Here is a 21,703-nt window from a genome sequence, read left to right as displayed (position 1 = left end):
TTCGAATCCCCATGACAGTGAGCTCCCATTGTTTGGTCCCAACTCTAGGGCTTGCCGACCAGAAGGTCAGCGGTTTGAATTCCAACGATGGGGTGAGCTCCCGTTGCTCGGTCCCAGCTCCTGCCAACCTAGCAGTTCGAAAGCACATCAAAGCGCAAGTAGATAATAAATAGGTACTGCTCCGGCGGGAAGGTAAACGGTGTTTCCGTGCGCTGCTCCAGTTTCGCCAGAAGCAGCTTAGTCCTGCTGGCCACATGACCTGGAAGCTGTATGCGGACAAACGCCGGCTCCCTCGGCCTATAGAGCGAGATGAGCACACAACCTGAGTCATCCGCGACTGGTCCTAACGGTCAGGGGTACCTTTACCTTTCATCCAAATAATTTTTAAAAATAAATTTTGAACTTGCACGTGCCAAGACTCATTTGTTTTGTTAAAGCATCAACTACTCAACAGCATGTGCCAACTGAAAAGATGATCTAGATCTAGAACCAAGGTAGACTACAAGTTTTTTATTTTAAAGATATTAGAAGCATATATTTCTACAAAGTATTTTCACTCCCTCAGGTGTCTTCCTGTTATGCTTATTAATAATATAGCTTGCTCATATAAGTTATGCCCATGTGTGTGTATGTAAAGGTACCCCTGATCATTAAGTCCAGTCGCGGACGACTCTGGGGTTGGTGTGCTCATCTTGCTCTACAGGCCGAGAGAGCTGGCGTTTGTCCGCAGACACCTTCCGGGTCATGTGGCCAGCATGACTAAGCTGCTTCTGGCGAACCAGAGCAGCACACGGAAACGCCGCTTACCCTCCCGCCGGAGCGGTACCTATTTATCTCCTTGCACTTTGACGTGCTTTCGAACTGCTAGGTTGGCAGGAGCAGGGACTGAACAACAGGAGTTCACCCCATCATGGGGATTTGAACTGCCGACCTTCTGATGAGCAAGCCCTAGTTCCTATGTGTGTATGTATGCATCTGTATATGTGTGCATATACACAATAAACACCAATGTAAACACTGTTCAGCGGTCATCTTCCCTGAGCATTAGGTACGTTTGCTGGAGATGATGCAGCTGCAGACCCAAGGCTAAAGAACACTGGTCCACAATGACTGACAGCAGATCTCCCAGCCCTACCTGGGATTCAATATGGGATCTTCTGCATACAATAAGGTGCTCTGCCACTGAGCTATGGCCCTAAAGTTTTGCTCCACTCTTATATCCATCACAAAGTTCTCCTGTTCCTTATAATAGCATATTGTAGCGTTTTAGGCTTGACATGAAGTCTCGTCTTTCCATATTGTTTTAAAATACAAAGCAAAAACAATCTGGGCATGCTGCAAATCTTAAAAGATAAACAAGCAGGCAAAGACGATTAACACTTTGCCCTGCTTCAGCTCAACTCTTAACAGTGGGGAGGGGCGTTACAGGATACCCATATGTTTTCCTCACACAGGTTAACAAAGCTGGGTTTTTTGGGGTGTGTTATAAACTGATAAGCAACTGGTGGGGGGAGATGATTAAAATAAGCTCTCTCGATGCATCCTTCTCTCAGACTTGCAGCCTATCAATACTCAAATAGCTTTTTAAAAGAAAACAGAGGAAAGCAAATGGAGCTCTATATAATGTGTATTTTGTGTCTCAAATAGTTGATTTTTCAGTGAAACAAGTTAAGACCTACACCCACATACTATTAATTGCAGACAATAGGTTTTTGTTTAGTACTCAATATGAAGATGCACGTAAAAGTTTTTAGCACAGCAAAGCAGTTGGCTACTTTCCTGGCAGCATATCTGAGAAACAAAGTGATACATACTGGGAACACTCAGAAAATGCAGGGAGTTGTTTCTCCTTCGATCAAAGGCCACAAAACATCATCTTTTATTGCAGCCTCTGCACTGAGATAACTTCCATATAGCTCTGAATGGAAAGGAGATTCCTGCAGTTGAGAAATACTCACCTGGTCTGAAACATGGTGAAGAACTGAACAAGCTAAGATGCTAAGGGTGAGAGCTCTTGGGCAACAAAAAATCTGTGGCCCTACTGTAATGACTTTGCCTCCTTTGCAAGTATGGAAACCACACTGTTGTTAAACAACTGGGAATCAGAAATCTTTCACAAATCATCCAACAAGAGGGTTGCCATATTCCAAAAAGTAAAAACCAGGGCACCCGAAAGTTGAAGAGATTTTAATTGTTCAGCTTTTTTTAAGGAAAATCTGAAAGTTGTGGACCTTTTTATAGACCCCCCCCCCATTTTTCGATTGTACTACTTTCTTGGGGAGTTATTGGTATCATATTTGATGTACATATGAAGTGTTCTGGGTGTGCATCATACACAGAATCACAGGTTACTAAACCCTCATTTATAGTGTGACATAAATCCAAACTCCCACAAACAAGTTACACAACAATGTACAAGAAGTCAGTCTGGTAAATTATTTTGTATTCAAGTTATGTCAGTACAGTCATACCTCGGGATAAATGTGCTTCAAGTTAAATATTTTTGGGTTGCGCTCTGTTCGCATCTTGATGCAAACGCAACCCGCGTATGCGCATGCGCACGTGGCAAAACCCGAAAGTAGTGCGCTCCCAAAAATATTTAACTTGAAGCACATTTATCCCGAGGTATGACTGTACTGACATAGAAAGCATTTTAGCAGACTGTAGCGTAGAGCTAGCAAAGATCTAGCTACCAAAACTCTCTCTTATTAAATGGAAAGGCCTGGTAAAGTATACGGACTACAAATATACTTCACACCAACTAAGTGGACATGAAAGTGGGTGGGACGACAAGTCTGAAAAAGCAGATGAGGTCAAACAGCGGTTCGTAAATGGCAAAGTGGCATTATTTATTTAATTTGCATACTGCCTTCCACCCAAAGATCGCAGGCTGGCTCACAGAATAAAAACACAAGAACACATGAAAAAGAAGAAGAACAAACTAATAACCACGCTCCCAACACCTCTGAAAGGATGTAAGGTCCGTATAGTTCAAACTCTGGTTTTCCCAGTAGTGATGTATGGAAGTGAGAGCTGGACCATAAAGAAGGCTGATCGCCGAAGAATTGATGCTTTTGAATTATGGTGCTGGAGGAGATTCTTGAGAGTCCCATGGACTGCATGAAGATCAAACCTCTCCATTCTGAAGGAAATCAGCCCTGAGTGCTCACTGGAAGGCCAGATCCTGAAGCCGAAGCTCCAATACTTTGGCCACCTCATGAGAAGAGAAGACTCCCTGGAAAAGACCCTGATGTTGGGAAAGATGGAGGGCACAAGGAGAAGGGGACGAAGGAGGATGAGATGGCTGGACAGTGTTCCTGAAGCTACCAGCATGAGTTTGACCCAACTGCGGGAGGCGGTGGAAGACAGGAGTGCCTGACGTGCTCTGGTCCAGGGGGTCACGAAGAGTCGGACGTGACTAAACAACAAGAACTAACTTAGTTGGTCTTTAAGGTGCTACTGGAAAGAATTTTTTTATTTTGTTTAAACAACAAGATGTTCATCAGCCCAATACAGAAATAAAATAATAACACCATCGCCATATATCAAGCCTACGTACCGCCCTTCCCCCGAGAATCACTGTTATTAAAAACCACATTGAAAAGCATAGTGACAAACAGGCTGTGTACACGCAAGCCCCAAACACGCGTGTTACACGTAACGTGTGAATCAGACCCGATGACATGATGGGCGGTGAGGAAGGGCGAGTGGAACAGGGAGCCGGCCGTCAGGCAACCGGGCGCCCCAAGAGAGAGGGACTTCGTCGGGGAAGGGCGACACGCGTCGCCGCCGGGGGGGGGGACCTAAGCGAACTTCCCCGTCGGAGGACTCACCGTCTCGGCTCCGGAGGGCTGGGGCCCGGAGCTCTGGCCGCCCATGACGCCCCGCAAGAAGTTCATCTTCCCCGGCCGGCCTTCCCCGCCTCGCCAGGCTCGCTAGGCCGCGGCTCCTCTCCTCGGGCCGCGTCAGCTCCCGTCAGCAGCCAGCAGCGCCGCCAGTGCGCCTGCGCCAAGACGTGGCACAAAGGTAGCCATCCTACGGAGAGAGGCGCCGGAGAGACACCCCGCCTGAACTTCCGGTGTCGGGCACAAAGGTAGCCACCCTAGAGAGAGGAAACTGGTAGAGTGACACACCGCCTCAACTTCCGGCTTCTGTAGCCTTACTTATCTTTTTTCATATTTTTTTCTCCCCCAGGTTAGGAATAGAAACCAGCCCATGGAAGGGAAATCGAGGGCTTTTTCTTTTTTTCCAGCGCAGGCTGTGATTTGGGGCAGCCCTCCTCATGCAGAAGGCATGGCTTGGCTTCAGTTATTATTTCATTACATTAAAAGCGTTTAAAAAGGTTGGTTTTTTTTAATTGGTTTTGTTTTGCTAACAGTGTAAAGGATGGAATGAAACGATAAAAATAAACAATGCTATGTGCTAGAGAAACCCTTGAAATAGTATACGTTTATTACCCCTTTCACTTGGTCCCACATAAACAGAATGGAGCTTGCCGGAACAGATATTTCATTTAAAGAATTTTAAAAAACGGGTTGTACTAAACACACATAAATAGTATTTTAGTCATGAAATACATGCATTTAAATGTGAATAGCCCATTCCCACCCACAATTGTGAATTTAGTTCCCTGCTATTTTTTTTAAAGCTTTCTTTCTTTCTCAGATACCCTATTTTGCCTTTCGCAATGTCCGTCAAACTGTCAACATACACAGAACACTTGGAGTTTTCCCCGGCCTCTTTCCCAGCACCCACTCAGCAAAATAAATTGGGTTACCTTCCTGGTGAGTGTGGAATGCAAGATATGCTTAGAAAGTTGAAATAATTTCAACTTGTTTTGGTATTTTAACTTTTGAAGTTGTTTTTTTCTTGGCTTTACTGTTAACTTTTGTAAGCTGCTCTGAAGCCTTTTTTGCAGTCAAATAGTGTACACATTTATAAGATCACAAATAGATCTTTAGGCACTGGGCACAAACATTCCTCTTCTTCCAGGCATTTGGCTAATTAAAACAATCTGGTATTTTATGCAGACGGTGACAGCAATCATGAAATTAAAAGACGCCTGCTTCTTGAGAGAAAAACAATGACAAACCTAGACAGCATCTTAAAAAGCTGAGACATCACCTTGCCAACAAAGGTCCGTATAGTTAAAGCTATGGTTTTCCCAGTAGTGATGTATGGAAGTGAGAGCTGGACCATTAAGAAGGTTGATCGCCGAAGAATTGATGCTTTTGAATTGTGGTGCTGGAGGAGACTCTTGAGAGTCCCATGGACTGCAAGAAGATAAAACCTATCCATTCTTAAGGAAATCAGCCCTGAGTGCTCACTGGAAGGACAGATCCTGAAGCTGAGGCTCCAGTACTTTGGCCACCTCATGAGAAGAGAAGACTCCCTGGAAAAGACCCTGATGTTGGGAAAGATGGAGGGCACAAGGAGAAGGGGATGACAGAGGACAAGATGGTGGGACACTTTTCTTGAAGCTACCAGCATGAGTTTGACCAAACTGCAGGAGGCAGTGGAAGACAGGAGTGCCTGGCGTGCTCTGGTCCATGGGGTCAAGAAGAGTCGGATACGACTAAACAACAACAATGGTATTTTAAACTGGGGGGGGGGGCGTTTATAGGGCTGAAGAGCGGCATATAGCTATAAAATAAAATAATAATACTGATGATTATGTTTCTAAACGCCGCAGCCAATGCGGTGCCCAGGGACTCAGCTATACAGCTGCAAACGAAGCATTTTGAATGTGTTGTACAGTGCGATATACAATTTGTGACACTAGATGGCGACTGTGAGCTAAAGCAAATTTAATGCCTTTTTCAAAACGATGATTTTTTTAAAAAAGCATTTTCACAACTTTTTAACACGTGTGTAGAGTCCACCCAGGTTCAAGACCGGCTCTGACAGCGGCCGGAAGTGTGGTAGAAACGGAAACGCTTTCCTTTTCTTGAAAGAAAGAATGTATTAAAAAATAATAATAATTTTTTCAATACAAACAACAACCAAAAATATATATACAACAAAAACCACAATAACACTAATAACACAATTTAACAATTCCGATTTGAGTACTGATATACCTATAACTACACCTTTTAAACAATATTTCCCCACCTCTCCTGCCCTTTCTTCCCACCCCTTATCACTTTAAGTATTCCTTTCAGATTTCTTCATATTTATCCATTCTTAATTTGCGTCGATATGCAGTTCGTTCGTAGGTATTTAGTCTGTCAATATTGTCAATCCATGTGCTCAATGGGATCTTTTTGCGGCTCTTCCAATTCATCAAGACAAGTTTTTTTGCTTCCAATACACATCCATTTATTTATTTTTTAACCCCTTGTAACCTCCCACGTTTCCAGTACATAATTTAGAATTAAATTTAAATTAATGAAGTCAATCCAAATTAAAATTAATTTAGAATGTCGTCACTCGGCGCGCCTCTTCGTCACTCGTCCTGCGACGGCGCTGTTTCCCTTTGACCTGGGAAACGCAATCGGGAGGAAGCGGGCGGGCGGAAACCATAGAGACGAACCCGCCACTTCCGGCCAAAATTCGAAAAAGCTACCATTGGCCTTGCCTAACCAAAAAAAAAAAAAAGCCCGAGTGCGCGTGCGCACGCGCGTGCGCTTTCTGCTCCGGCGGCCTCTGACCCCGCCCACGTCCGGGCCGATCTTCCAGAAGCTGCGCGCGCGCCACCTTCCTCCTTTTCCCCCCCCCTCCCAACCCCTCCTCCTTATTAGAGAGCGAGAGAGCGGACGAGACATCCGGTTCCGCCCCGAATCCGTGCTTGTGAGGGAGGGAGGGAGAAAGAGAGAGAGAGACGGACGGACGCGCTGCCTCAGTCGCTCCTCCCCCCCCCCCGCGCCCTCGGCCGGGAAGCGAACCCCGGACCCTGAGACGGAGAAAGAAGAGCGTCTAGGTAACGGGGGGGAGAGGGCCGGGCCGGGCCGGGCCAGGCGGGGAAGGCCGGCCTCCCTCCCGCCTTCCCCCGTGAGGGGGTGTGGGGGAAGCGGGGAAGCGGGGCAGCTTCTCCTCAGAGAGCGGGAGGAGGAGGAGGAGGATAGGCGGCTGTCAACAGCCCCGCAGGCCCCTTCCCTGGGCGCCCAGAGGGGTGCGGGGCCCGGGGCTGCGCGACCTTCTTCCCTCCGGCCTGGCCCTGAGGGGGAAATGGGCCAAGGAGGTCATAATAATAATAATAATAATAATAATGTGCAATAAGTCCTCTTTTAGGTGCCCATGCAGGTTGCAGCTACGAAACCGCTAGCCCGTTTGCAAGGCTTAGCAGGGTTCAGACTGGGGGGAGGGGGAGGGAAACGCGGACTGAGGTTCCCTGCATGGCAGGGGGTGGGCTGGATGACCCCCCGAAGGCCCCCTTCTGACTATTCGGTTCTATGGTATGTGATTCTATGGTACACAAGCCGGCCTTTGAAAGGGTAAGATTGTGAGTGTGCAGGTCTGTGTGTGTGTGTGTGTGTGTGTGTGTGTGTGTGTGTGTAAGTAGTGGCAGTAGTAGTAGTAATAATAATAATAATAATAATAATAATAATGTGCAATAAGTCCTCTTAAGGCGCCCACGCAGCTTGCAGCCACAAAACCGCTAGCCCGTTTGCAATGCTTAGCAGGGTTCAGACTGGATGGGAGGGAGGGGGAAACGCGGGCTGAGGTTCCCTGCATGGCAGGGGGTGGGCTGGATGACCCCCCGAAGGCCCCCTTCTGACTATTCGGTTCTGTGATTCTATGGTACACAAGCCCGCCTTTGAAAGGGTAAGATTGTGAGTGTGCAGGTCTCTCTCCCCCCCCCCTCTCTCTCTCTCTCTCTGTGTGTGTGTAAGTAGTGGCAGTAATAATAATAATAATAATAATGTGCAATAAGTCCTCTTTTAGGTGCCCACGCAGCTTGCGGCAACATCTGCAGCTACGAAACCGCTAGCCTGTTTGCAAGGCTAAGCAGGGTTCATACTGGGTGGGAGGGGGAGGGAAACGCGCGCTGAGTTTCCCTGCATGGCGGGGGGTGGGCTGGATGACCCCGCAAATGCCCCCTTCTGACTATTCGGTTCTGTGATTCTATGGTACACAAGCCCGCCTTTGAAAGGGTAAGATTGTGAGTGTGCAGGTCTCTCTCTCTGTGTGTGTGTAAGTAGTGGCAGTAATAATAATAATAATAATGTGCAATAAGTCCTCTTTTAGGTGCCCACGCAGCTTTCAGCCACGAAACCGCTAGCCCGTTTGCAATGCTTAGCAGGGTTCAGACTGGGTGGGAGGGAGGGGGAAACGTGTGCTGAGGTACCCTGCATGGTGGGGGGGGTGGGCTGGATGACCCCCCGAAGGCCCCCTTCTGACTATTTGGTTCTGTGATTCTATGGTACACAAGCCCGCCTTTGAAAGGGTAAGATTGTGAGTGTGCAGGTCTCTCTCTCTCTGTGTGTGTAAGTAGTGGCAGTAATAATAATAATAATGTGCAATAAGTCCTCTTTTAGGTGCCCACGCAGCTTTCAGCCACGAAACCGCTAGCCCGTTTGCAATGCTTAGCAGGGTTCAGACTGGGTGGGAGGGAGGGGGAAACGTGTGCTGAGGTTCCCTTCATGGCGGGGGGTGGGTGGGCTGGATGACCCCCCGAAGGCCCCCTTCTGACTATTCGGTTCTGTGATTCTATGGTACAGAAGCCCGCTTTTGAAAGGGTAAGATTGTGAGTGTGCAGGTCTCTCTCTCTGTGTGTGTAAGTAGTGGCAGTAATAATAATAATAATAATGTGCAATAAGTCCTCTTTTAGGTGCCCACGCAGCTTTCAGCCACGAAACCGCTAGCCCGTTTGCAGTGCTTAGCAGGGTTCAGACTGGGTGGGAGGGAGGGGGAAACGTGTGCTGAGGTTCCCTTCATGGCGGGGGGGGGGTGGGCTGGATGACCCCCCGAAGGCCCCCTTCTGACTATTCGGTTCTGTGATTCTATGGTACACAAGCCCGCCTTTGAAAGTGTAAGATTGTGAGTGTGCAGGTCTCTCTCTCTCTGTGTGTGTAAAAGTAGTGGCAGTAATAATAATAATAATAATAATAATAATAATAATAATAATGTGCAATAAGTCCTCTTTTAGGTGCCCACGCAGCTTGCGGCAACATCTGCAGCTACGAAACCGCTAGCCCGTTTGCAAGGCTAAGCAGGGTTCAGACTGGGTGGGTGGGGGAGGGAAACGCGTGCTGAGGTTCCCTGCATGGCAGGGGGTGGGCTGGATGACCCCCCGGGCGCCACTTCTGACTATTCGGTTCTGTGATTCTATGGTACACAAACCCGCCTTTGAAAGAGTAAAATTGTGAGTTTGCACGTCTCTCACTCACTCTCTTTCTCTCTCTAATGTGTGCATGTACAGTTATGTGTGTCCCCATATGTGCACACATACACACACAGCTTCCTTCACTGTGGGCTCAGTGACAAATCCCAGATACTTAGCGCTCATGTGGCACCTTTCAAGTTCCCAGCACACCAGAATAACATGCTTCCTGGCAAAAACAGCCCTGTAAGGTAGGGGTGGCACTGCTGGAAGCGTGTAGACCTCCAGGTAGTATGAGTGTTAGGAATAATATAATGGTTGGGTTGGAAGAGACCCTGGGGGTCATCTAGTACAACCCCTGCCTCAGGATGGGAAAGGAAAGTACTTCTCCACACAGTGCATGGTTAGGCTATGACAGACTCACTCCCATAGCAGAGGTTGTGATGGTCGCCCAACCTAGATGGCTTTCAAGAAGGATTTAGTCAAATTTGTGGAGAAGAGGACTATCAAAGGCCACTAACTATGATGGATATTCACTGCCTCTGCAGTTGCAGGCTGTCAAGCTTCTAGTTGCTACTAGTTGCTGCTGGAAGATTCAGGAGGGGGAAAAGGTTATTGCGATTGAATTCTGCCTGTGGATTTCCCATAATCGGTATCTGGTCAACTGCTGTGAGAACAAGGTGCTGGACTAGATAAGGCACTGGCCTGTTGCAGCTGACTCCCCTTAAGATCTTACAAGAGTGAAAGTGACTTGCAGTGGGTAAGATCTTAAGTGGGGATTTCCTGTTTAATAACACTTAGCTAGTATGCTATATCAGCTTCCATTTCACATGTGAAAATGGGTGCTGTGAACCTGTCTTGTCCCTACTGACACATCAAGGGTTGCTGAGCTTGTCAACCCCACTATAACAAATTGCTTTAACCTTTTATTTTACCTGTTGACAGATGTACTTATTTACTGTGCATTATAGCTGGTCCTAGACCTGATTTGAAAACAAAGCTCCGTTGGGTTAAAAGGATAATAAAAAATAGAATTCCCTTAAGATGTATTATCATAGTTCTGAACACTACCCTAGCCACCTTAATGTTTACTCCAATGCATTCATATGCAAATACCCTAGAGACAAAAATAGATCTTCCTTCCATTCAGAAAAAAAGCAGCTTTACTGCATGTATGCATGCTAAAAGATCCATATAGTTCCTCATCCTGTTTTCCATTGTAGCTAACCAAATGCTAATGGAAAAACCCCAAGCAGAGATGAAGAGGAGAGTGTGGGCTACTTTTACTTAGCAGTCTATGAAGGGCCAGGCTAGGCTGCAAACTCATTAACAGGGTCAAGCCTCTTGCTAGCTCTTCCGATAGGGCGTAGGGGCAGGAAATGGGTGAATTAGGCACAAACCCCCATGAGGGAAGTATTTGAATTGGGGCCAGATTCACCTTTTGCATGTCAGACAACAAGTGGTCATGCCAAAAGATAAGTGGGGAAGGGAGAAGCAAGCAAAACTGCAATCCAACCTTCACTCTCCCCAAACAGTTTTCCAACCACTCAGGTACAGCAGGAGGGTATATTATGGGGCACAGCTTCCTGACCCAGCAAACACCTAGAGGGTTGCACCAGGAACCCCAGGTTTCACATACAAGTGGTCCCAAGTTCAAACCTTGACTGCCATTTCCCACTAGAAAATTCTGGAAGGACTTTGTATACCTAGGATGTCTTGGTGAATGCAGAGTCTTGAGCCATTCAGAGGAAATACCACATCAGTCAATTGTATGACTTCCACGTGACCCAGTTTGCTTTTGCAGCACTCAGTCCCTGCCATATAACCTAGCCACACTATTCCACATGTTCATATGCATTATTGTCTGGTACTGCTGTTATTTCCTCACTATGTCTTGAGGAAAGACATGTCCCCAATTTTTTCCCCTTAACAACAGACTTACTCATTGCTTCACATGCCCTCTGCATAATTCATCACATCAGAAGTAACCAGGAGGCTTTTCAACTGTTAGGGGTCTCAACCCCCTTGCCTCACTGGAATTCAAATGGCCAAAGAAGGAATAAACTACACCAAGACCTGGTGGAAAAGAAATCTTTGAGCCCCTTTCTCTTCATAATTCTATCCTGACACGAGATCCTGTGAATAAGAACCAGCAGGCATGGGAAGCAGGGTTTGAAATTAGCAGGGCGCCAGGCACATTTTGCGCCTAAAGATACTCCATTTACGAGCACTGCAAAAGGTCTGGGTTCCATTTTTTTGCACTTGGATGACACTCAAGGATTACTGAAATGTATGTGCTTTGAAGCCTGAAAGCATATGTTAAGAATAGACAGTACATTAAGGAGTTTAATGTAGAGTATAGAGTGTTTTGAAAACTGAAGTCTGGTACCAGTATTTTATTGTAAACACCAAATTAAACATGTATTTCTTTTTAAAATGGGATATTAACAATGTGTCACTTATGTGAATTGCATATTAGTTCATGCTTATCAAAATAATAAATAGAAAGTGTTGCTGGACCCACCCCTAATTGCAACTAGATATTCTGTTTTGGCACCCACAACCCAGGTCCCAGGAGCCATTTGGCTCCTAGCTTTTCTATCCCAGTTTCTAACACTGGTGGGAAAGGGTCCTCGGCTCCTAAACCCCATCAACACAGAAGTGGCAGCTGTAACAAAGCGGAATGAGATCTGGAAGCAGAAAATATGAACATAGCTGCCAGTCACCTTGTCTCAGCAGGGCTCCTTCGCCTTTGCTATGTGGCCAACAGCAAAGGAACAGGTGTACTGCTCCTTAGTGCTCCATCTCTGTGTTGGCTAGGGCTTCAACAATACATAGCAGTCTCCCAAGCAGCTTACAAAAAAATACAGGGGCTTAGTAGAACAGGAAAGTCAGCAAAACACAAGGAATAGCACCGGTCACTGCTCTTACTAACATTGTAGTCCTATTGTGTAGTCTTAGTAGGAACTGTCCTTAGAGGGCTGCCTGTGAGCCAAGAAGAGTTGGGGATATTAATGAGCAATGGTCAGGAATCGGCAACATAGGCTCTAGCTAGTCTCAGAAGCTATCACCGAGACAGTACTTGCTCTTTTTCCTGTGGGGAGCTGCTGTGGAGTTCTTTGTGCAATGTCTACTTTTTTCAGACTGTGATCCTGGAAGGCAAAGGGAATGATGATTGTTTGGCTGACACTAGCAGTAGTGGCAACACAAAACTTACCTGCACCTGAGTCTGTGTCACTACCCCACCCCCCACCCCACTAATTGTGTGTACTCAGATTTGCATGGAGACATCATTACTAGCTTTGGGAGAGGAAGGCTTTGTAATGCAAAAAGTTTAACCAAAAAGGTGTTGTTGAGTAAGCATGTTACCTCCTATCCCTTGCTTGGTTTTGTGGGGTGCCTTGTCCTTTCCTCCCTTGCTGGGGTAACAGAGCAGCAGTTCCTGTTGCATTGGAGTTCCCATATAATACTATTTAGAGGTACCCATAATGCTATTTAGAGGATAAGCTTTTTGTGGAAAGTGCCCAACTTATTATTATTATTATTATTATTATTTCACTTTAGGAACATACGGTACTGTGCTATACTGAGCCAGATCGTTGATTCACCTACTGTCTCCACCAATTGGCAGGAGCTCTCCTGTGTTTAGGAGGGAGCCTCTCCACCACACTCACCATGCTACCTGGAATTGCTTGAGACCTAGAAGTTATAATAATAATTTATTATTTATACCCCGCCCCTCTGACTGGGTCTCCCCAGCCACTCTGGGCGGCTTCCAACCAAATATCAAAAACAATATAGCGTCAGACATTAAAAACTTCCCTAAACAGGGTGTCTTTTGAAAGTAAAATAGTTGTTTATTGCCTTGACATCTGCTGGGAGGGTGTTCCACAGGGCAGGCGTCACTACCGGGAAGGCCCTCTGCCTGGTTCCCTGTAACCTCACTTCTTGCAGCGAGGGAACCGCCAGAAGGCCCTCGGAGCTGGACCTCAGTGTCTGGGCTGAATGATGGGGGTGCAGATGCTTCTTCAGGTATACTGGACCAAGGCCTTTTAGGGCTTTAAAGGTCAGCACCAACACTTTGAATTGTGCTCGAAAACGTACTGGGAGCCAATGAAGATCTTTCAGACTGGTAGATGTTCTACCACTGAACTACTGTCCTTGCATAGCTCCCACCAGCAAGGTGAAACCCAGTGGTACAGGTTTTCCAGAAAATTTTGGACTGGAAAAATTATGTTGCCCTAAGGCATTTGAGTTCTGATTTGGCGCATTTGTTTGACTTACTTTTTATTTTTATTAAATGTGTGCTGTATTAATTTTACATGCTGTATGAACATCTCCGAAGGTTTTCCAATATTCATAAGTATTAAGTATTAGAACTCAAATTTGTCATCGTCCCCCCCCCCCCCCCCGGTGCTTCAAATGTACTTTGAAACGTTGTATTCAAGCAGATTCAAAACTTCACTTGAAAATTATTTTTATTGGAATATTTGTAAATAATTTAAGGTTTAAGAATTCAATAAAATACACTTTCTTTCTGTGGCAGAGGAGGGATGAAGGCACTGCAAATGTTAACATATGAACTTTATCATGTCTAAAAAACAAATAAGTGTGCTTCCTACCAGTGGCGTAGCGTGGGGGGTGCAGGGGGGGGCTGGCCACACCGGGCGCAACATCTGGGGGTTAGGGTTAGGGGGCGCAAATCCACAGGTTAGGGGGCACAAATTACTTGCCTTGCCCCAGGTGCTGGCAACCCACGCTACGCCACTGCTTCCTACAGTCACCTTATTCCAGAGTATTGTATCTATTCAAATTGTTCTGAATTGTATTAATTATGTTACATACCAAATTTAAGGAAGACACTGACAAACTGGTGTTTGTCCAGAGGGGGATGACTAGAATGGTCAGTATGGAAACACATGCTGGACAGAAGTTGCTGGGTATGTTTAGCCTGGAAAAAAATAAGATTAAAGGGAGACACAGTGGGGGTCAAGAAGATAGGGCAGCGGTTTGACTTCAGGACCCCCCCCCCCGGAGGTGCATTTAATTCTCTTGACACAGACAGATGCCAATAACAATTGACTAGTTGCATGGGGTGGTGGAGTCAGCAGTGGTTTAGCTTGGGTAGTGCATTGATGCAGGGGGCATAACATCAAACCCTAAAGCTCTCCAGCCAGCATAAATATAGGCTTGCACCCTTAGCCATCTCTTTGATAAACTGACAAGCCCCCAGTACTTGAGCATTTCTTAGTAGCGTGCTTCAACCCTGTCATCTTCCTGGCTGCGCCTTTTTACATCTTTTCCAACTCTATATCATATTTTTGTGTTGGAGGAACTGAAATTGTAGATAGTATTCCAAATGCAAGTGCTTTATAGGTTTATTTATATAAACGTGATATGATAACAACTGCTTCATTTTAAATTCCTTTTGTAATAATTCCGAGCACGGTATTTTCCTTTTCCATTACCACCATGCTCTTAGTTAATGATTTTCACAGAGCTATATCCACTGTGGTTGTAATATACATTTTTTTTTTTTTGTTTAGTCACCGCATGTTCAGATCTCATCAATATACAGGTTTTTTCCCCTCCAACGTGTATCAGTTTTCACTTAACTTGCATTGAACCTAAGTTTCATTGACTATTCATGCAGTTGGGAGAGATTTTTGAGCTTCTGTTAGTTGGCAACCTGAATAATTTGCTGTTCTCTGCAGACTTGGCCATTTTAGTGTTCACTCTTTGTCTCCAGATCATTTATGAACAAATGTAATAGTATCAGTATCTTATATAATTATTCATTGTACTTCCCATCATTGAAATAATTTTATGTTATTTCAATTCTTTGCTTCCTGTTCTTTAGCAAATTAATGAATCTCTGTTATTTCTTCCATGACTGGTTAATTTACTCAGAAGACTTTGGTGAGGTACTTTGTCAAAAGCTTTTTGGAAGCTAGAGTATATAATCTCTACTGAATCATTCATATCTACATGCTTGTAAAGCCCTAAAAGGCTTTGGCCCTGTATACCTGATGGAGCTTCTCCACCCCCATAATTCAGCCTGGAGGGGCTTTCTGGTGGTTCCCTCACCGAGAGAAGTGAGGTTACAGGGAACCAGGCAGAGGGCCTTCTCGGTAGTGGCGTCCGCCCTGTGAAATTCCCTCCCATCAGATGTCAAGGAAATAAACAACTATCTGACTTTTAGAAGACATCTGAAGGCAGCCATGTTCAGGGAAGTTTTAAATGTTTGATGTTGTATTATGCTTTAATTTTTTGTTAGCCACACAGAGTGGTTGGGGCAACCCAGTCAAATGGGTGGTATATAAGAATTCAATAATAAATGATTATGATTGTAGAAAATGAAAGGTTGGCAAGGCAGCGCAGGACTGCACTTTGCCAAAGCCATGTTGTTTTACTCCACCTTCCTTCAACTTCAGCCAGTGTGGCCAATGATCAAGGAGCTGTAATGCAGCAACATCTGGAGGACCACATGTTTCCCATTCCTGATTTAGATTCTAAACCTGCAGTCCTGGGAATAAGCCATTTTGAACATGGCGGAACTTACCCTGGAGTAAACATGCATTGGGTCAGAACGTTGGGCATCAAAGTAGTACATTCCTGAAACTGTATATCCAAATAGTGCAAGTTCCACGCAGGATGTGTGTCCCATGGACATGACACGGAGAGGGTGGTCAGATGTTGATGAGAATTGGGAGAGGCCAACCCAAGGGAAGGTTCTAGTGGGTTGAGAACTTGCAGCCCTAGGGAAATGGCCAGTGGATTGGGAGGAGGGGATCCAGATTCAGCAGAAGGGCCTAGTGGCTTGTCAGAGATGGACTTCCCAAGCCATACATCACCAGCTGTGGAGGTGGTTCCAACAGCACCGTACCCTGAAAGTTAAGAGAACTCCCCTGTGAGTTGGCTGTGTCATCTCCGAGGATGCAGAGGCAACAGGGCTGGTGCAAGCAGACCATATATGCCCAGCCTCTACAGAGGAGTTCCCATTTGCTTCTCAGTCCCAAGGCTTGGGACGAATGTGCCTGCTTCAGTCTTCAGACCTAGAGGGCAGGGGGCACGTCAAGTGTAGGATCAAATCTTAGTTAAGCCTAGCCATGTATCTTAGTACTCTGCCATTCTTTAATGGCTTGTAACCTGTAGACTCATGCTGGGCTGCTGTATGAGTCAAACTTTCAGAACAGTTCGCGTTCTGAGTCCAAAGGGGACTCAGGATATCGGACAAATATTTTAAAATAAAGAACTGCAGCTGCTGCTTATAAAAGCTGTACCTGCCTATCCCAGCTTTTATGCTTTTATCAGTCATATGTAAGTGAAGAGAACACTTGGAAGGGGAAATTACAGAAACCTTAAATTCTTTTGAAATTGAATTTTGCTGGATAGGAAATACTGTAGTTCTTTCCCTCCCTGCAGTTATAAGGTTCTACTGCATTTAATGTTCATCATCCAATAGAGTACTGTACATTTCATCTCACGTTGTGTGTGTTCTCTTGTATTACAGCCTTTGACACTGTCTACCAAAGAAATGGTGATGGAGAAGCCAAGTCCGCTGCTTGTAGGGCGGGAGTTCGTGAGGCAGTACTATACCCTGCTAAATAAAGCCCCCGACTTCTTACACAGGTAACTTCTAAATATATCAATAGCTGGTGTTGTCTTGACAAAAGTAGCAAGTTGAATTGACCCCACTTCCTCCAAATGTAACTGTCTATCTTCTTATGGACAGCCTAACTCGACTGTATGGACTAGTTCTGCCTTGATGTTTTTATTTCATTGTATGCAGCCCTTATAGTTTACTAAAGGGTGGCTTTAAAATCTTTAAATTACATAGGTGTTCTTTAAATAAACAAGCATAGCCAACATGGGCTATGTTTATTTTGTGTCCCATAATTTGTTTCACGCACAAAGAAAACCCACCCTTTCAAGCCATAAAAAATTATATTTCAAAGTGTGGTTTTAATTTAGGTTCTGACTAAAACAGCTGTTCTATCTAAATTTGAAGTGGTTTTTTAAAAAAATAATAATTGTGGGCTTCATTAATAAAGAAGAAGCAATTGAAAAAGCAGCTGAACAACGCAAATTGGGAGCATTGAGAGAAGAAACAGAGCACTGATACCCTGCCTCCTATTCCTGTGTATTTATTTATTGAAGGCTTTGTTCAACTAAGTCATATTTATTATTGACACACTGAAATCATTGGACTTCAGTTGCTCATGACTAACAATTCCATTGATTTCAGTGGGCCTAGTTTGGACATGGCTTACCCAGATACAACTCTATGAAAGTATTATACAATTATACTCCCAGGGTGGTTTGCAAAAACAATTACAGTGTGGATGCAAGAAAATACAGCAAATGAAAAAGCTGCCAAATCATAAAAGCAGCATGATACAGCAAGATTAAAATTGTTTCTTTAAAAGCTGGAAAAATAAAAAGGTCCTTACTGGTGCTGAAAAGATGTTAAGGTAAGAGACCAAGCAAACCTCTCTAGAGATAGTGTTCTGCGCTGTAGTTGCCACTGCTGAGAAGTCTTCTCATACCCTCCCCCATTACGTTAGAGAGACGTTTACAAGAGGTCCTTCATTGAGGATCTAAATATATGGGTAGGTAGCTACAAAGACAAGCGGTCATCAGCCAATCTCATGTTCCAAATGATGCCAAATTAAGCATACACATATTCTGTTTACATGTAAGAGACGTAGAGAAGTTATTTTGAGTGATCTCATAAATGCAATAAACAAATATTTTGATTGGGAATTCCATACCGCAGCTGATCACAGTGGAGCTTGCTGTCAGTAGTCATCAGCTGATCAACATTTACAGCAAGCCTTGTTTGCCCAAGGCTCCGAATTGTTTCCATGATGGTGGATGTGGAACATGTGGGTATAGTTTGGAGAAAGCAGCCTTGTGGGACAAATTAGGACTCCCACTTGCGGGGCAAAGGTTCTCCACTATTGCACCAGTTTTCAAAAAAGCTACTTCAGAGTTTGCCTACCAACAGCAGAGACTGAAAATACCCTCCTGTTGACTGACAGGATTATAACACTGTGATGTAGCTTTTCAGTTACTCTCCAGTAGCCATAGTTTCTTTTCTATTGCCATGATTTTCTGTTATATGCGCCAGATAAATCTTTTGTTGCAAGAAAACTCCTTGCAATAAAGCTCATTCTCTCTTTTTTTTAATTTTCAAAGATCTTTATTGAAACTTAATATATACATAATAACCAAAATTCCCAATGATTCCCTCACATAAAATATAATATCTAAATTACAACAGTTGCATAATTATACACTTAATTATAAAGCCACCCACCCTCTACTTCCCTCCACAGCAATTCAACTTCTGTATATTTCTTTCTACCTTTTTTCCTTGCATTCTGTAATAAATTATTTTCGTTAAATTTTGATTTTTCTTTCTTTCTTTGTTTTGTTATTGCTTACATTTTTTATTCTAAGCCTATTAACATGTCATTTTTAGAACAATATTTTGACATATAATATCCGAAATACTTCCACTCCATTCTTAACTTTTTATTTGATTGATATCTTATAATTGAAGTTAATTTTGCCAATTCTATATACTCACTAAATTTACAAATCCACTCTTCCTTTGTTGGTATGTCCTGAGATTTCCATTTAGTAGCTCATTCTCCATGATGCATAGCTGAGAAGCAATAGAAGACCTGTTACATCCTGGATACCTTGAAGTGATTTAAGTTATTCTGACCAAAGAGCTGCTTATTGACAACAGCCTATGAGAGTGAACTGTAAATGGTTAAGCGTCTCAACTGTGGTTTCTCGGCTTCCTGTGCCACACAGTTATGGAGAACAACAAGTGCTGTAAAAAATTCAACATGGGCAGTGAGGTCCTCAAGCAACAGTTTTGAACTGTGAAATGGAGCATCTCTTTCCCATTGATAAGTGTTGAGATAAATGTGCATCATAATTATCCTAGAAAATGCATACAACTAACATGGATGCGGGTTTCCTTTCCACTGGGGTAGTCTGCTGCTAATCAAATGATTAGTAGGTCTGTACTTCAACAAAGGGATGCGGGTGGCACTGTGGGTTAAACCACAGAGCCTAGGACTTGCCGATCAGAAGGTTGACGGTTCGAATCCCCGCGACGGGGTGAGCTCCCATTGCTTAATCCCTGCTCCTGCCAACCTAGCAGTTCGAAAGCACATCAAAGTGCAAGTAGATAAATAGGTACCACTCTGGCGGGAAGGTAAACGGTGTTTCCGTGTGCTGCTCTGGCTTGCCAGAAGCAGTCATGCTGGCCACATGACCCGGAAGCTGTACGCCGGCTCCCTTGGCCAATAAAACGAGATGAGCACCGCAACCCCAGAGTTGGCCACGACTGGACCTAATGGTCAGGGGTCCCTTTACCTTTACTTCAACATAGTGGTGGCTGGCACAATGCTCAAGAAAATTAAGAACGTCAAGGGTCATCACATACCCCTTTACTGTGATGATGACCTAGCATTCTGTCTCTGTCTTAGGATTTGGGTCGCAATCTGAATGTGTGAAGAACTTGGGCAGTAGTTCAGGAGTCACTGCTTCTCTTATTGCATCTCTTACCATTAGATTTGATGGTATTAGCATCTTGGAAGCTTTCAGAATTTCGTGAGCAAGAAATGCTGAATCATAAATGCATATTGATGTACTCCTTACAGCTGCTTCCAGTTTTCAGGCTGCTCTTGGAGACCAATATATTGTTTGATTAGTTTTGTATTCTGTTGGCTCCACTTAAAAAGTTACTACAGTACAGTGGTACCTCAGGTTAAGAACTTAATTCGTTCTGGAGGTCCGTTCTTTTTTTTTTTAAAAAAAAAATATTTATTAAAGTTTTTAAATATAAATGCACAAATAATAAACAATCTTACTTCTGTCACAAACATAGTTTCATCACTTCTTTGGACTCCCTCACGTCTCCCGCTCCCATTTACATCGTTAAAAGTTTTTTCCAAACAAATTATCAACTTGTTTACAAATCTCATGTCCAGTCATTCAAATATGATCTAGCAATTCTTCCAAAAAATTTTATATTTTCTTTGATCTCACTTATCATCAAATTTTAATTCTAATTTAGTGGTGGCCGATTTTTTATAATCTAGCATCCTTCTTAACATTCAGCCAATTTACAATATTTTTGTAGATACATCTTAAATTTCTTCCAGTCTTCCTCCATCTTCTCTTCTCCCAGGTCTCGGATTCTGCCAGTCATCTCGGCCAGTTGCATATAGTCCATCAGCTGCATCTGCCACTCTTCCAGTGTGGGTAGATCTTGAGTTTTCCAGTTTTTTGCGATGAGTATCCTTGCTGCCATTGTTGCGTACATAAAGAATGTTCGGTCCTTCTTTAGCACCTTCTGGCCGACAATACCCAGGAGGAAAGCCTCTGGTTTCTTAGTGAAGGTATACTTAAATACCTTTTTCAGCTCATTATATATCATTTCCCAGAAGGCCTTCACCTTAGGGCATGTCCACCAGAGGTGAAAGAATGTTCCTTCATTTTCTTTACATTTCCAACATTTATTATCAGACGAATGGTATATTTTGGCAAGTTTGACTGGGGTCATGTACCATCTATATATCATTTTCATTATATTTTCCTTCAGAGCTTGGAACTAACTGAAATATTTGGTCAAGTAGCAGGTTTTAAATTAAACAAACAAAAGACAAAAGTCTTGGAAAAAAATCTAACGATGGGGGAAAAAGATAGCTTTCAAAGAGAAACTGGTTTGGAAATTGCAAAAAGAGTAAAATATCTGGGGGTGAACTTAACATCTAAGAATGTGAACTTATTTAAAGATAATTATGAGAAATGTTGGTTGGAAGTGAAGAAAGATTTCGATATATGGTCTAGGCTGAGACTTTCCTTGTTAGGCCGAATTGCTGTTATCAAGATGAATGTACTGCCGAGATTGTTATTTCTGTTCCAGACATTGCAAATTTTAGACAAGATGGATTGTTTCAAGAAGTGGCAGAAAGATATATCTAAATTTGTCTGGCAGGGCAAAAAACCCAGAATAAAATTTAAGATTTTGACCGATGCAAAGGATAGAGGGGGCTTTGCCCTGCCGGACTTAAAACTTTACTATGAAGCAGCAGCTTCTGCTGGTTGAAACCATGGCTACTTCTTGAGAATACAGATATTCTGGATCTGGAAGGTTATGATAACAACTTTGGTTGGCATGCATATCTATGGTATGACAAGGTAAAGGTACATAGAAACTTTAAAAACCATATTGTCAGGAAAGCACTGTATAATGTATGGAATAGATACAAAGATTTGTTAGAGAGTAAAACCCCCAGGTGGTTGTCACCAATGGAAGCTAAGGCGGTAAAAAGACTCAATATGGACTCAGATTGGCCAAAATATTGTGAAATTATAGAATATGATGGTGAAAACCTGAAACTACAGAGT

General features: G+C 43.9%; 2 protein-coding genes across 6 annotated transcripts in view; one reads left to right on the top strand and one right to left on the bottom strand.

Moving 5' to 3' along the window:
* USO1 (USO1 vesicle transport factor) overlaps window positions 1-4,024 on the bottom strand; it is a 54,180-nt gene extending 50,156 nt beyond the window's left edge. For 3 of the 4 annotated variants that reach the window (XM_081836278.1, XM_081836277.1, XM_081836279.1), the window contains exon 1: window positions 3,834-4,023. In XM_081836278.1, coding sequence (XP_081692404.1) covers window positions 3,834-3,899 — 66 coding nt within the window. In that variant the 5' untranslated portion in view covers window positions 3,900-4,023. Of the gene's footprint in view, window positions 1-3,833 lie in introns of all 4 variants that reach the window. The other variant, XM_081836276.1, reaches the window with a different exon arrangement.
* A 2,688-nt stretch (window positions 4,025-6,712) lies between these two features.
* Window positions 6,713-21,703, top strand: part of G3BP2 (G3BP stress granule assembly factor 2) — a 42,927-nt gene continuing 27,936 nt past the window's right edge. The window contains exons 1-2 of one of the 2 annotated variants that reach the window (XM_081836337.1): window positions 6,713-6,922; window positions 16,779-16,897. In XM_081836337.1, the coding sequence (XP_081692463.1) occupies window positions 16,803-16,897 (95 nt within the window). In that variant the 5' untranslated portion in view covers window positions 6,713-6,922; window positions 16,779-16,802. The remainder of the gene's footprint in view (window positions 6,923-16,778; window positions 16,898-21,703) is intronic. The other variant, XM_081836336.1, reaches the window with a different exon arrangement.

Source organism: Podarcis erhardii (assembly GCF_964252035.2).
Source record: "Podarcis erhardii genome assembly, chromosome: 13".
NCBI lineage: Eukaryota > Metazoa > Chordata > Lepidosauria > Squamata > Lacertidae > Podarcis > Podarcis erhardii.
Note: the sequence above shows the minus strand (reverse complement) of the source record. Positions and strands in the feature narration are given on the sequence as shown.